The 16,190-nt window shown below is 63.7% G+C and overlaps 1 protein-coding gene across 3 annotated transcripts in view; it reads right to left on the bottom strand.

The window, feature by feature from the left end:
- Window positions 1–16,190, bottom strand: part of mgaa (MAX dimerization protein MGA a) — a 202,174-nt gene that overhangs the window by 119,605 nt on the left and 66,379 nt on the right. For all 3 annotated transcript variants that reach the window (XM_072486179.1, XM_072486181.1, XM_072486180.1), the window contains one exon: window positions 10,964–11,190. In XM_072486179.1, coding sequence (XP_072342280.1) covers window positions 10,964–11,190 — 227 coding nt within the window. The remainder of the gene's footprint in view (window positions 1–10,963; window positions 11,191–16,190) is intronic.

The following is a 16,190-nucleotide window of genomic DNA, read 5'->3' as shown; positions in this document are numbered from 1 at the left end:
GACGGGGGGGGGGAGGGTCGACGGGGGGGGGGAGAAGGGTCGACGGGGGGGGGAGGGGAAGGGGCGACGGGGGGAGGGGAAGGGTCGACGGGGAGGGGAAGGGTCGACGGGCGGGGGGAAAGGGTCGTCGGGGGGGGGGAAGAGTCGTCGGGGGGAAGGGTCGACGGGGGGGGGGGGGGAAGGGTCGACGGGGGGGGGGGGGAGGGTCGACGGGGGGAAGGGTCGACGGGAGGGGGAAGGGTCGACGGGGGTGGGGGGGGGAAGGGTCGACGGGGGGGGGGAAAGGTCGACGGGTGGGGGGGGAAGGGTCGACGGGTGGGGGGGGAAGGGTCGACGGGGGGGGGGAGAGAAGGGTCGACGGGGGGGGGGAGGGGAAGGGTCGACGGGGAGGGGAAGGGTCGACGGGGAGGGGAAGGGTCGACGGGCGGGGGGAAAGGGTCGTCGGGGGGGGGGAAGAGTCGTCGGGGGGAAGGGTCGACGGGGGGGGGAAGGGTCGTCGGGGGGAAGGGTCGACGGGGGGGGAAGGGTCGACGGGGGGGGGGGGAAGGGTCGACGGGGGGAAGGGTCGACGGGAGGGGGAAGGGTCGACGGGGGTGGGGGGGGGGAAGGGTCGACGGGGGGGGGAAAAGGTCGACGGGTGGGGGGGGGAAGGGTCGACGGGGGGGGGGGAGAGAAGGGTCGACGGGGGGGGGGGAGGGGAAGGGTCGACGGGGAGGGGAAGGGTCGACGGGGGGAGGGGAAAGGGTCGACGGGCGGGGGGGGAAAGGGTCGTCGGGGGGGGAGGGTCGTCGGGGGGGAAGGGTCGACGGGGGGGGGGGGGAGGGTCGACGGGGTGGGGGGAAGGGACGACGGGGTGGGGGGGGAGGGTCGACGGGGGGGAGGGTCGACGGGGGGGGGAAAGGTCGACGGGGGGGAGGGAGGGTCGACGGGGGGGCGGGGGAAGGGTCGACGGGGGGGGAGGGGAAGGGGCGACGGGGGGAGGGGAAGGGTCGACGGGTGGAGGGGAAGGGTCGACGGGCGGGGGGAAAGGGTCGTCGGGGGGAAGGGTCGACGGGGGGGGGGGGAAGGGTCGACGGGGGGGGGGAAGGGTCGACGGGGGGAAGGGTCGACGGGAGGGGGAAGGGTCGACGGGGGTGGGGGGAAAAGGTCGACGGGTGGGGGGGGAAGGGTCGACGGGGGGGGGGAGAGAAGGGTCGACGGGGGGGGGGGGGAGGGGAAGGGTCGACGGGGAGGGGAAGGGTCGACGGGGGGAGGGGAAAGGGTCGACGGGCGGGGGGGGAAAGGGTCGTCGGGGGGAGGGTCATCGGGGGGGAAGGGTCGACGGGGGGGGTGGGAAGGGTCGACGGGGGGGGGGGGGGAGGGTCGACGGGGTGGGGGGAAGGGACGACGGGGTGGGGGGGGAGGGTCGACGGGGTGGGGGGGGGAGGGTCGACGGGGGGGGAGGGTCGACGGGGGGGGAAAGGTCGACGGGGGGGAGGGAGGGTCGACGGGGGGGAGGGAGGGTCGACGGGGGGCGGGGGAAGGGTCGACGGGGGAAGGGTCGACGGGGGGGGGGGGGGAAGGGTCGACGGGGGGGGGGGGGAAGGATCGACGGGGGGGGGGAAGGATCGACGGGGGGGGGGAAAGGATCGACGGGGGGGGGGAAAGGATCGACGGGGGGGAGGATCGACAGGGGGGGGAGGATCGACGGGGGGGGGGAAGGGTCGACGGGGGGGGGGGGTCGACGGGGGGGGGGAAAAGGTCGACGGGTGGGGGGGGAAGGGTCGACGGGGGGGGGGGAAGAGAAGGGTCGACGGGAAGGGTCGACGGGGAGGGGAAGGGTCGACGGGGAGGGGAAGGGTCGACGGGGGGAGGGGGAAAGGGTCGTCGGGGGGGGGAGGGTCGTCGGGGGGGAACGGTCGACGGGGGGGAGGGTCGACGGGGGGGGAAGGGACGACGGGGTGGGGGGGGAGGGACGACGGGGTGGGGGGGGAGGGTCGACGGGGGGGGGGGGAGGGTCGACGGGGGGGGGGGGGGAGGGTCGACGGGGGGGGGGGAAGGTCGACGGGGGGGGGGAAGGTCGACGGGGGGGGGGGAGAAGGGTCGACGGGGGGGGGAGGGGAAGGGGCGACGGGGGGAGGGGAAGGGTCGACGGGGAGGGGAAGGGTCGACGGGCGGGGGGAAAGGGTCGTCGGGGGGGGGGAAGAGTCGTCGGGGGGAAGGGTCGACGGGGGGGGGGAAGGGTCGACGGGGGGGGGGAAGGGTCGACGGGGGGAAGGGTCGACGGGAGGGGGAAGGGTCGACGGGGGTGGGGGGGGGAAGGGTCGACGGGGGGGGGAAAAGGTCGACGGGTGGGGGGGAAGGGTCGACGGGGGGGGGGAGAGAAGGGTCGACGGGGGGGGGGGAGGGGAAGGGTCGACGGGGAGGGGAAGGGTCGACGGGGGGAGGGGAAAGGGTCGACGGGCGGGGGGGGAAAGGGTCGTCGGGGGGGGGAGGGTCGTCGGGGGGGAACGGTCGACGGGGGGGGGGAGGGTCGACGGGGGGGGGAAGGGACGACGGGGTGGGGGGGAGGGTCGACGGGGGGGGGGGGGGGAGGGTCGACGGGGGGAGGGTCGACGGGGGGGGGGGGGGAGGGTCGACGGGGGGGGGAAGGTCGACGGGGGGGAGGGAGGGTCGACGGGGGAAGGGTCGACGGGGGGGGGAAGGGTCGACGGGGGGGGAAGGATCGACGGGGGGGGGGGGAAGGATCGACGGGGGGGGGAAAGGATCGACGGGGGGGGAAAGGATCGACGGGGGGGGGGGGGAGGATCGACAGGGGGGGGGAGGATCGACAGGGGGGGGGAGGATCGACGGGGGGGGGAAGGATCGATGGGGGGGGGGGTCGACGGGGCGGAAGGATCGACGGGGGTGGGAGGATCGACGGGGGGGGGGGGGCATGATCGTCGGGGGCAGGATGGTCGGGTGGGGCAGGATGGTCGGGTGGGGCAGGATGGTCGGGTGGGGCAGGATGGTCGGGTGGGGCAGGATGGTCGGGTGGGGCAGGATGGTCGGGTGGGGCAGGATGGTCGGGTGGGGCAGGATGGTCGGGTGGGGCAGGATGGTCGGGTGGGGCAGGATGGTCGGGTGGGGCAGGATGGTCGGGTGGGGCAGGATCGTCGGGGGGGGGGCAGGATCGTCGGGGGGGGGGGGGAGGCGGATGGTCAGGGGTGGCAGGATGGTCGGGGGGGGCAGGATCGACGGAGGGGGTAGGATCGACGGGGGGGGGCAGGATCGACGGGGGGGGGCAGGATCGACGGAGGGGGCAGGATCGACGGAGGGGGCAGGATCGACGGAGGGGGCAGGATCGACGGAGGGGGCAGGATCGACGGAGGGGGCAGGATCGACGGAGGGGGCAGGATCGACGGAGGGGGCAGGATCGACGGAGGGGGCAGGATCGACGGAGGGGGCAGGATCGACGGAGGGGGCAGGATCGACGGAGGGGGCAGGATCGACGGAGGGGGCAGGATCGACGGAGGGGGCAGGATCGACGGAGGGGGCAGGATCGACGGAGGGGGCAGGATCGACGGAGGGGGCAGGATCGACGGAGGGGGCAGGATCGACGGAGGGGGCAGGATCGACGGAGGGGGCAGGATCGACGGAGGGGGCAGGATCGACGGAGGGGGCAGGATCGACGGAGGGGGCAGGATCGACGGAGGGGGCAGGATCGACGGAGGGGGCAGGATCGACGGAGGGGGCAGGATCGACGGAGGGGGCAGGATCGACGGAGGGGGCAGGATCGACGGAGGGGGCAGGATCGACGGAGGGGGCAGGATCGACGGAGGGGGCAGGATCGACGGAGGGGGCAGGATCGACGGAGGGGGCAGGATCGACGGAGGGGGCAGGATCGACGGAGGGGAACAGGAGCGACGGGGGGGAACAGGATCGACGGGGGGGAACAGGATCGACGGGGGGGAACAGGATCGACGGGGGGGAACAGGATCGACGGGGGGGGGGAACAGGATCGACGGGGGGGGAACAGGATCGACGGGGGGGAACAGGATCGACGGGGGGGGAACAGGATCGACGGGGGGGGAACAGGATCGACGGGGGGAACAGGATCGACGGGGGGGAACAGGATCGACGGGGGGGAACAGGATCGACGGGGGGGGGGGGAACAGGATCGACGGGGGGGGGAACAGGATCGACGGGGGGGGAACAGGATCGACGGGGGGGAACAGGATCGACGGGGGGGAACAGGATCGACGGGGGGGGGGGGGGAACAGGATCGAAGGGGGGGAAACAGGATCGACGGGGGGGGGAACAGGATCGACGGGGGGGGGAACAGGATCGACGGGGGGGGGGAACAGGATCGACGGGGGGGGGGGAACCAGGATCGACGGGGGGGAACAGGATCAACGGGGGGGGTGGGACAGGATCGACGGGGGGGGAACAGGATCGACGGGGGGAACAGGATCGACGGGGGGGGGAACAGGATCGACGGGGGGGGGGGGAAACAGGATCGACGGGGGGGAGCAGGATCGACGGGGGGGAACAGGATCGACGGGGGGGAACAGGATCGACGGGGGGGGAACAGGATCGACGGGGGGGAACAGGATCGACGGGGGGGAACAGGATCGACGGGGGGGAACAGGATCGACGGGGGGGAACAGGATCGACGGGGGGGAACAGGATCGACGGGGGGGAACAGGATCGACGGGGGGGAACAGGATCGACGGGGGGGAACAGGATCGACGGGGGGCAACAGGATCGACGGGGGGGAACAGGATCGACGGGGGGGAACAGGATCGACGGGGGGGAACAGGATCGACGGGGGGGAACAGGATCGACGGGGGGGAACAGGATCGACGGGGGGGAACAGGATCGACGGGGGGGAACAGGATCGACGGGGGGGAACAGGATCGACGGGGGGGAACAGGATCGACGGGGGGGAACAGGATCGACGGGGGGGAACAGGATCGACGGGGGGGAACAGGATCGACGGGGGGGAACAGGATCGACGGGGGGGAACAGGATCGACGGGGGGGAACAGGATCGACGGGGGGGAACAGGATCGACGGGGGGGAACAGGATCGACGGGGGGGAACAGGATCGACGGGGGGGAACAGGATCGACGGGGGGGAACAGGATCGACGGGGGGGGGAACAGGATCGATGGGGGGGAACAGGATCGACGGGGGGGGAACAGGATCGACGGGGGGGGGGAACAGGATCGACGGAGGGGGCAGGATCAACGGAGGGGGAACAGGATCGACGGGGGGGGGGGGAAAACAGGATCGACGGGGGGGGGGGGGAACAGGATCGACGGGGGGGGGAGAACAGGATCGACGGGGGGGAACCAGGATCGACGGGGGGGAACAGGATTGACGGGGGGGAACAGGATCGACGGGGGGGGGGGGGGGAACAGGATCGACGGGGGAGGGGGAGAACAGGATCGACGGGGGGGGGGGAAGAACAGGATCGACGGGGGGGGGGAACAGGATCGACTGGGGGGGGGAACAGGATCGACCCGGGGGGGGGGGGGGGGGGGGGGGGAGAGGGTCGACGGGGGGGGGGGGGGGGGGGGGGGCCCGACGGGGAAGGGCCGACGGGGAGGGTCGGGTCGACGGGGGGGGGTGGGGAGAGAAGGGTCGACGGGGGGGGGAGAAGGGTCGACGGGGGGGGGGGGGGGGGGAGGGCCGACGGTCGACGGGGGGGGGGGGGGGAGGGTCGACGGGGGGGGGGGGGGGGAGGGTCGACGGGGGGGGGGGGGGGGGGAGGGTCGACGGGGGGGGGGGGGAAGGGTCGACGGGGGGGGGGAAGAGTCGACGGGGGGGGAGGGGAGAAGGGTCGACGGGGGGAGGGGAAGGGTCGACGGGGGGAGGGGAAGGGTCGACGGGGGGAGGGGAAGGGTCGACGGGCGGGGGGAAAGGGTCGTCGGGGGGGGGGGAAAGAGTCGTCGGGGGGAAGGGTCGACGGGGGGGGGGGGGAAGGGTCGACGGGGGGGGGGAAGGGTCGACGGGAGGGGGAAGGGTCGACGGGAGGGGGGGGAAGGGTCGACGGGGGGGGGGAGGTCGACGGGTGGGGTGGGGGAAGGGTCGACGGGGGGGGGGGGGAAGGTCGACGGGGGGGGGGGGAAGGGTCGACGGGGGGGGGAAGGGTCGACGGGGGGGGGAAGGGTCGACGGGGGGGGGGGGAGAGAAGGGTCGACGGGGGGGGGGAGGGGAAGGGTCGACGGGGGAGGGGAAGGGTCGACGGGGGGAGGGGAAGGGTCGACGGGCGGGGGGGGAAAGTGTCGTCGGGGGGGGGGAGGGTCGTCGGGGGGAAGGGTCGACGGGGGGGGGGGGGAGGGTCGACGGGGTGGGGGGAAGGGTCGACGGGGGAGGGGAAGGGTCGACGGGCGGGGGGGGAAGGGTCGACGGGCGGGGGGGGAAGGGTCGACGGGGGAGGGGAAGGGTCGACGGGGGGAGGGGAAGGGTCGACGGGCGGGGGGAAAGGGTCGTCGGGGGGGGGGGAGGGTCGTCGGGGGGAAGGGTCGACGGGGGGGGGGGGGAGGGTCGACGGGGTGGGGGGAAGGGTCGACGGGGGGGGGGGTCGACGGGGGGGGGAAGGGTCGACGGGGGGGGGAAGGGTCGACGGGGGGGGAAGGGTCGACGGGGGGGGGAAGGGTCGACGGGGGGGGGGGGAAGGGTCGACGGGGGGGGGGGGGAAGGGTCGACGGGGGGGTGGAAGGGTCGACGGGGGGGGGGGAAGGGTCGACGGGGGGGGAGGGTCGACGGGGGGGGGAAGGGTCGACGGGGGGGGGAAGGGTCGACGGGGGGGGGAAGGGTCGACGGGGGGGGGGGGAAGGGTCGACGGGGGGGGAGGGTCGACGGGGGGGGGGGGAGAAGGGTCGACGGGGGGGGTGGAAGGGTCGACGGGGGGGGGGGGAGGGTCGACGGGGGGGGGGGGGAGGGTCGACGGGAGGGGGGGAAGGGTCGACGGGGGGGGGGGAGGGTCGACGGGGGGGGGAAGGGTCGACGGGGGGGAGGGTCGACGGGGGGGGGAGGGTCGACGGGGGGGGGGGGAGGGTCGACGGGGGGGGGGGGGAAGGGTCGACGGGGGGGGGGAGGGTCGACGGGGGGGGGGGGGAGGGTCGACGGGGGGGGGGGGAAAGGGTCGACGGGGGGGGGGTGGAAGGGTCGACGGGGGGGGTGGAAGGGTCGACGGGGGGGGGGTGAGGGTCGACGGGGGGGGGGGGGAGGGTCGACGGGGGGAAGGATCGACGGCGGGGGGAGGATTGACGGGGTGGGGAAGGGTCGACGGGGGGGGGTGGGGGGAAAGGGTCGACGGGGGGGGGGAGGGTCGACGGGGGGGGGGGGGGGAAGGATCGACGGTGGGGGGTAGAACGATCGACCGGGGCGGGGGGAGAAGGATCAACAGGGGGGGGGGGGGGGGGAGGAGAAGGATCGACGGGGGGGGGGCGGGGAGGAGGAGAAGGATCGACGGTGGGGGGGCGGGGGAGAGATGGATCAACGGGGGTGGGCAAGAGAGGATCGATGGGGGGGGGGGGGAGAGGATCGGGGGGGGGGAGGATCGAGGGGGGGAAGGATCGAGGGGGGGGGGGCAGGATCGTCGGGCGAAGGGTGCACAGAGCAGTCGGGGAGGGGTGCACAGAGTAGTCGGGGAGGGGTTCACAGAGTAGTCGGGGAGGGGTGCACAGAGTAGTCGGGGAGGGGTGCACAGAGTAGTCGGGGAGGGGTGCACAGAGTAGTCGGGGAGGGGTGCACAGAGTAGTCGGGGAGGGGTGCACAAAGTAGTCAGGGGGGGGGGTGCACAGAGTAGTCGGTGGGGGGTGCACAGAGTAGTCGGGGAGGGGTGCACAGAGCAGTCGGGGAGGGGTGCACAGAGTAGTCGGGGAGGGGTGCACAAAGTAGTCGACGGGGGGGGGGGGAAGGGTCGACGGGGGGGGGGGGAGGGTCGACGGGGGGGGGGGAGGGTCGACGGGGGGGGGGGGAGGGTCGACGGGGGGGGGGGGAGGGTCGACGGGGGGGGTGGAAGGGTCGACGGGGGGGGTGGAAGGGTCGACGGGGGGGGGGGGTGAGGGTCGACGGGGGGGGGGGGGGAGGGTCGACGGGGGGAAGGATCGACGGCGGGGGGAGGATTGACGGGGTGGGGAAGGGTCGACGGGGGGGGGGTGGGGGGAAAGGGTCGACGGGGGGGGGGGGGGGGGGTCGACGGGGGGGGGGGAAGGATCGACGGTGGGGGGTAGAACGATCGACCGGGGCGGGGGGAGAAGGATCAACAGGGGGGGGGGGGGGGGGGGGGAGGAGAAGGATCGACGGGGGGGGGCGGGGAGGAGGAGAAGGATCGACGGTGGGGGGGCGGGGGAGAGATGGATCAACGGGGGTGGGCAAGAGAGGATCGATGGGGGGGGGGGGGGAGAGGATCGGGGGGGGGGAGGATCGAGGGGGGGAAGGATCGAGGGGGGGGGGGCAGGATCGTCGGGCGAAGGGTGCACAGAGCAGTCGGGGAGGGGTGCACAGAGTAGTCGGGGAGGGGTTCACAGAGTAGTCGGGGAGGGGTGCACAGAGTAGTCGGGGAGGGGTGCACAGAGTAGTCGGGGAGGGGTGCACAGAGTAGTCGGGGAGGGGTGCACAGAGTAGTCGGGGAGGGGTGCACAGAGTAGTCGGGGGGGGTACACAGCAGTCAGGGAGAGGTGCACAGAGCAGTCGGGGAGCGGTGCACAGAGCAGTCGGGGAGGTGTGCACAGAGCAGTCGGGGAGGGGTGCACAGAGTCATCGGGGAGGGGTGCACAGAGTAGTCGGGGAGGGGTGCACAGAGTAGTCGGGGAGGGGTGCACAGAGTAGTCGGGGAGGGGTGCACAGAGTAGTCGGGGAGGGGTGCACAGAGTAGTCGGGGAGGGTTGCACAGAGTAGTCGGGGAGGGTTGCACAGAGTAGTCGGGGAGGGTTGCACAGAGTAGTCGGGGAGGGTTGCACAGAGTAGTCGGGGAGGGTTGCACAGAGTAGTCGGGGAGGGGTGCACAGAGTAGTCGGGCAGGGGTGCACAGAGTAGTCGGGCAGGGGTGCACAGAGTAGTCGGGCAGGGGTGCACAGAGTAGTCGGGCAGGGGTGCACAGAGTAGTCGGGCAGGGGTGCACAGAGTAGTCGGGCAGGGGTGCACAGAGTAGTCGGGCAGGGGTGCACAGAGTAGTCGGGCAGGGGTGCACAGAGTAGTCGGGCAGGGGTGCACAGAGTAGTCGGGCAGGGGTGCACAGAGTAGTCGGGCAGGGGTGCACAGAGTAGTCGGGCAGGGGTGCACAGAGCAGTCGGGCAGGGGTGCACAGAGTAGTCGGGCAGGGGTGCACAGAGTAGTCGGGCAGGGGTGCACAGAGTAGTCGGGGAGGGGTGCACAGAGTAATCGGGGAGGGGTGCACAGAGTAATCGGGGAGGGGTGCACAGAGTAGTCGGGGAGGGGTGCACAGAGTAGTCGGGGAGCGGTGCACAGAGTAGTCGGGGAGCGGTGCACAGAGTAGTCGGGGAGCGGTGCACAGAGTAGTCGGGGAGCGGTGCACAGAGTAGTCGGGGAGGGGTGCACAGAGTAGTCGGGGAGGGGTGCACAGAGTAGTCGGGGAGGGGTGCACAGAGTAGTCGGGGAGGGGTGCACAGAGCAGTCGGGGAGGGGTGCACAGAGTAGTCGGGGAGGGGTGCACAAAGTAGTCAGGGGGGGGGGGTGCACAGAGTAGTCGGTGGGGGGTGCACAGAGTAGTCGGGGAGGGGTGCACAGAGCAGTCGGGGAGGGGTGCACAGAGTAGTCGGGGAGGGGTGCACAAAGTAGTCCGGGGGGGGGGGGGGTGCACAGAGTAGTCGGTGGGGGGTGCACAGAATAGTCGGGGAAAGGGCAGTGTTATGGGGGTGGTGGGCGGTGTAGAGCTGACAGACACACAGCCTGGTCTCACTTGAATTTGGAGGCAGTAAGGACCTCACTGGTCCTCCTGGCATGTCGGACCCTTGCCATCCTCCCAGTCCTCCTCGTGCTCATTCTCCAGCCTCTCATAATTTTCCTCCTCAGATGAGGTCACGTGTTCCTGTTTCTCCTTGTTCAGCATCTCACCCTGCTGCTGTGCCAGGTTGTGGAGGACATAGCAGTCCACCATAAAACGGGAGACTCTCTGCGTGCTCCATTTCAAAGCACCGCCAGAGCGGTCCAGGCAGCAGATCCGATTTTGAGCAGCCTCGTGCACCACTCAGTGAAGCACAAGTGGCAAAGTGGGCCCCATTGTACTGGATCTCCACCTCAGTTTCAGGCCTCTGCATTGGTGTCATCAGCATGGCCTCAGCGGGTATCCCTTTGCCCCATTGCCAACCCGTCATCCTGGGGTGGTCCTCGAATTGCACCCTTTGTCTCTACACACTTAAAGGACCAACAGTGTGCAGAACTAAGAACCTTTTCCATAATTATGAACGTCTTATAAATGGTCCATGGGATCAGGAAAAACAGAAAACACAAACAAATTTCTATGCCTAGCAAAAAGAAAGACCATCAGCCTCCTGAATTACACCACCTCAACCCTCAGTCACAAAGGAGATGAGGTTATCCAGGAGGCCAACATGTCTACCTTTGGTTTGCTCAAACTCCTGAAAATTATCTTTTATATAAGAGAGCATGTGTTACTATGGTGCCAACCCACACATCTGCATTGTTAACACCGGGAGCGGAGTTGGTGCAGTATCCAGAAGGAGTAATGAAAAATAAAGCCGCAGTCTTGATGTGCTCCCTATTCATAAAGATAAGTGCTCCCTATTCACAAATTAAATTCCAGGTTCCCCATTGGTCATAAATGCATAATATCAATGAGTCCTGTATGTTTTAAGAGTTCAAGTGAACCGATCAAATGGATTAACTGGTGAAAAAAAGTTAATTAGATTGGTCATGTTGTGTACAAAAAGGCAAACAGATTGCCAAACAGCATTGCTTATTCTGAATGTCCATTTCTTGTAATAGTTCATATAGTTTCCATCTGCTTACCTCAGAGGGTTTTGGTGAACTAGCAGGGGTTGACAATGCTGTGTGTGCTTCAGGGGAGTCAGATTCCTTTAGATTAAGTGGAGACTGCGGTTGGGATAGAGAGGGGCCTTTGCTCGTGTGACAGGATTCCAAGTGATGAGCAGTGTAGACTGGCTCAGGGTCCACTTCCCCCTCCTGCCGAACCCACAGAGGATACGAACGCACAAGTTTCTCTCGTTCAGGGATTGCTGCAGGGAAAAGAGAAAAATATAGCAGGGAAATGTTGGCTAATGTCACTGGACTAATAATCCAGAGACCAATTCATGATCTGGGGACATGGGTTCAAATTCCACCATGACACCTTATGGGAATTAAATTCAATTAATAAAGCTGGTTTCAGTCATGGTAGTCATGAAATTACCATTGATTGTTGTGAAAATGCATCTGGATCACTAATGCCCTTTAGGGAAGGAAATCTGCCACCCTGACCTCGTCTGGCCTACGTATCGCTCCAGACCCACAGCAATGTACTTGACTCTTAACTGCCTTCTATAAATCACTCAGTTCAAGGACAATTAGGGATGGGCAACAAATGCCAGTCTTGCCAGCAACGTCCACATCCCATCAACTTGTGCACAATGCTGACTTTCAACCTCATTCTGTACATTTCTAGGACATCCTGCTTGATTGGTGGATTTATATCATTAGGATAGGAGCAGCATTTACCAGTCTTGTAGGCCCAGGAAGAGCGAGATGGAAGCTCATCAAATTTATGATGGACCTCGGATGGCAAAACTGTTAATAATAACAGCCATGGAAGAAAAAAGGTAACAATGCAAGCAACAGAGTGAGAAATAGGCAAGACAGTAGATGGCAAAGCAGAAAAGACCATATGCGGAAAATAAGTCAGGTATAGATTCTAGTGTATGGGAATCTGCATAGACTGTTAATGTATGGGGGACGGGACTTGGTATCGCGATCGAAGGAACTGGTGAAGAAGCAAAACAAGAAACACTGACCACAGTAAGTGCTTTTGAATGCATGGTAACCAGAATTCCTGAGCCTGGGAAATTCTGGTACGTGAAGGAGGGTGAGAACGGGACCCATGAGCAGCTGCACTGTTTGTGGACCAGAAGTTGAAATGTTTCCCGCCCGCATCACCACCATGTCCATCAGGGGCTGGTTTAGCACAGGGCTAAATTGCTGGCTTTGAAAGCAGACCAAGGCAGGCCAGCAGCACGGTTCAATTCCCCTACCAGCCTCCCCGAACAGCGCCGGAATGTGGCGACGAGGGGCTTTTCACAACAACTTCATTTGAAGCCTACTTGTGACAATAAGCGATTTTCATTTTCATCCCTTGCCCCAATCAGATGTCAGACTATCAGCCATTCACTCCCTGGCTGCATTCCTGTCTGGCAGGTTTCAAAGCAGTCACTTTGGCTGGTTGGCAGAGGGGGAAAGTTGTTCATTTAAAAGTTAAAAGAAGTCTTGAAGAGATCTGGGAAATCTATACTTCCAGGTTTCCCATCCAAAAGACCCTCATTAAACACCATATCCATCTCCACTCCCAACTCTTCCTGGCCCCGAATAAATATCATGGTCTTAAAACTAGCAAAATGAACTGCCTCCACTACTATCAAATATCTAATAACTATTGGCCATTAAACAGAAAAGAATTGGGGCTGTCTCCGTTTGGGAGATTAAGGGCTGGATTCTCCGAATTTGCGGCTAGGTCCAGAGGAAGCGTCTGGTCTTACGACCAAAATGTCAACGCCACCCACGCATTGATGCTCCGACCTGCAGATATGGACGGAGAATGGCCGGGTCCGTTGCCGCGCATGCACGCACGGCAGCTGCACCGTACAACATGGCGCAGGACGCGTGCGGACCCGGCCTGCCAAATAGTGCCCCCCCCCCCCCCCCCCCAAAGCTCCTGTTGAAGTCCCCGGCCAGCGGAACGGCTCCGCACCCTTCCCCAGCTGCTGGACAGTCCGCAGCCGCGACATGAGGTCCCCGAAAACTGAGCGAACACACTACCGACGGTATCAGGAAATCGGCCCATCGGGGGCGGAGCATCGGGGGCGGGCCTCAGGTGATGTCCTAAGGCCCATCCGACAGCGTACTCAGCGATTATGCCATTTTTAAGGGGGCAGGTCATCTAAAAAACAGGACCGCCCCTGATTTTGTCGTAAAAACGGATTTTCCGTACAATTGACTAACGCGATTTCGGCGTCGGCAATCAGAGAATCCCGCTCTAAGCGTTCCTGCCAGAACGGAAGCGCATGTAATTTTCGTTCCTGTTGGGGGAACTGTTAGTTCAGAGATTCAGGACATTCAAATGGACCAGCACTCTACTGGCATGAATTAGAAGCAATTCCCATCCCCGTTGGCAGCGGATTCTCTGGGGCCAGAATTTGCATTAAAGGGCCTGACAAGTTAGAGCTGTTTACATGCATTCCAATCACCACACACTCTCAATCCAGTAAAGAAGATGGCTCAAAGAAGACCTGTCAGCGCAATCAGTGCTGTCAGCCTCACCAGGAGACAGCTCATGATCCTGAGGGGTGAGTGTCACTTGTGAGGCCTCTACTCAGAGGGGGAGTGTGCCAGGGAGGATTCCAAAGGCCACGGCGCAGGTGTCCATTGGTTGGGGTAAGCTCTGGCAATCGCCCGCTTCCTCTGTACTTCGGAGGAATGCCATCACCTGGTGGGCCAGCAACTGAGCATGGCCAAAGCAATGATGATACTGCTGGGGTCTGAAGGTTCCGGGGGTGGGGATGGTGCCGGAGTCTGGGAATTCAGCCCCAGATCTTTTGGCATGTACGAAAGCCCAACAGGAAGAATTATAAAATAAACTTGCTTCAATTGAAAACTGTCTAAATCTTTGTTTATTAAGAATTCACTGCAAAATATTAAAAAGAATTACAATTTTCTTTAAGAAAAATTTGTCAGAGATGTTAGCCATGGACCTCTGGTGGCAGCATGTGGAAGAAGGTCTCACACAAGGTAGCTCCCGCCAAAGTCCCTGTTTTTATTTCTTTAAATTTAGAGTACCCAATTCATTTTTTCCAATTAAGGGGCAATTTAGCGTGGCCAATCCACCTACCCGGCACATCTTTGGGTTGTGGGGCTGAAACACACACAGACATGGGGAGAATGTGCAAACTCCATAAGGACAGTGACCTAGAACCAGGATCGAACCTGGAACCTCGGCGCCATGAAGTAGCAGTGCTAACCACTGTGCCACCGTGCTGCCCCCAAAGTCCATGTTTTTTGGTCCTTTTAGCCTGGTTTCCTGAGGAAATCTGTGGATAGACCTTTGTGAGGGGATGTCAAAGACTGCAAAAAAGAACGTCGGAAATAAGGGAACGAGTGGTAGCCCTTCAGAGGTGACGAGGAACGTGCAAAGCTCTTTGGGAGAAAAGATGGCGGAGGTAAGCTCATCGGGTGGGATGCACCTATTACAGTGGATAAGCTGACAGAGGTAATGGCAACTGAGTTTGAGACACAATTCGGCAACCACTTTGAGAGAGAAGGGAGATGTTGGAGATCCTCCCAAGTCGGTGGAAGATGCGCTGGATTTATCATAAAGTAACTTTATATCATAAAGTATAGAAAATGGCCCAAAATGGAGGGTTGTGAAGACTTTGGTCTGTTATTCCTTTGCGGGGGCAAGGGGGCTACCTCACTACCAGGCAGAGTACTGCTAGTGAATGGGAAGAGGTGGGGGCAAGGCTACAGCTTGTTGGACCTGTTCAGATGAGATTCAATGAGAAATCGGTCTAAGTCATTAGCCCCTTCGGAGACAGCAAAGGTACCAATGGCGTTTATGAAGGCGATGGCAGGGGATGGATCTGTGGCGGATTGTGTATCCTGGGAGTAAGGAATTTTCTTTTTTCTCCCCAGTACATAATGTGTATTCGTGGATTGACTTTTTTATGATGGGAAGGTCTCTTTTGCACTTTTTTTATGATGGGAAGGTCTCTTTTGTCTGGAGCGAGGAAAGCGGAATACTCCGCGATAATTATCTCAGATCACGTTCCACACCTGGTAGATTGGCATTAGTGATGAATCCAGTTCTGGAATGGAGGCTGAATGTGACACATCGGTGGTTCTGTGCATGGATAACAAGAAAGAAAGCTGAGTATGAATGGTTTAATGAAAATAGGTTGATCTCGCACTCAGATCCATGGGAGACCCTGAAAGCAGTGGTTAGAAGGGAGATAATCTCGCATAAAGTACAGAAAGACAGGGAGGCGAGGAAGGACCGCCACAAGTTGGTAGCTGAGATCTTGGAGATAGATGGCCAATACTCGTGTGACCTCCTAGGGTAGCCACCTGGGTTGGCCATTTCCCGACTTAAAATGGAGATCCACAAAGGCTGCAGGGAAATTCAGCCAACACAGGCAAAAACCAGCAAGTGCAGAAATCCTGTGTATTAGAACTTGCAAAAACCAGACAGCACTGAAACCAGCAGCCACCTGCATAGAAATGAGTGATTCCCAGGCACAATTGATACACTTCAGGTGAATAAGGCCAAGTCAGACTCCTCGGCGCCAGCAGGAGCCAAGACAAAGGAAGGCCAACGGACATTTAGGGACCGCCCAGCGATCAGGGAACAACTCCAGTATTGGAGAAATCGATCCACGTGATCGGAACGCAGTCCAATCATTTGGAACCAGTTACGGGGTCCGCCCCGAAGGGCGGGAAGCCCCTGGGAACTATAAAGTAAAGCCCCCAAGTTCAAATCGGCCTTCTTGGCAGGGTCATTCAACAACACGAATCAACCCGAGAGTGAACTGGCCAGCTGCCGCACCAACCAAGTAAGTCTCCAGTCAACGCTCACTACAAGATAGGCGCTCCTAGCTACAAGTCCATACCAGCTTTTGAATCCTGCAGACTCAGGACCTGAACGAAAGGCCATTTGTTCCCCTGACCTGGTGGGCCAATTCCGAAGCTAAGTATAGGCCTTTTAGTGATAGAAATAGTCTAGAAAGTAGAGTTATATGCATAAGTAGTGACTTACTGTACATAATAAATGTGTTTTGATTTGAATCTTACTAATTGGTGTGTTGAGTTATTGATCAGTACTTGAACCTCGTGCCGGTATCATAAAGCTACCTGGCGACTCTAGAGCAAAGGCTAAACAAACAGAGCAAATTACGAATTAAGAGCCAACCAAAAGTTAGCAACATATTACTGGCAACAACCTGACAGGACCCGACTTAGAAGTGGCTTAACCACTCCG

The sequence above is a fragment of the Scyliorhinus torazame genome, chromosome 2 (assembly GCF_047496885.1).
Source record: "Scyliorhinus torazame isolate Kashiwa2021f chromosome 2, sScyTor2.1, whole genome shotgun sequence".
Taxonomy (NCBI): domain Eukaryota; kingdom Metazoa; phylum Chordata; class Chondrichthyes; order Carcharhiniformes; family Scyliorhinidae; genus Scyliorhinus; species Scyliorhinus torazame.
Note: the sequence above shows the minus strand (reverse complement) of the source record. Positions and strands in the feature narration are given on the sequence as shown.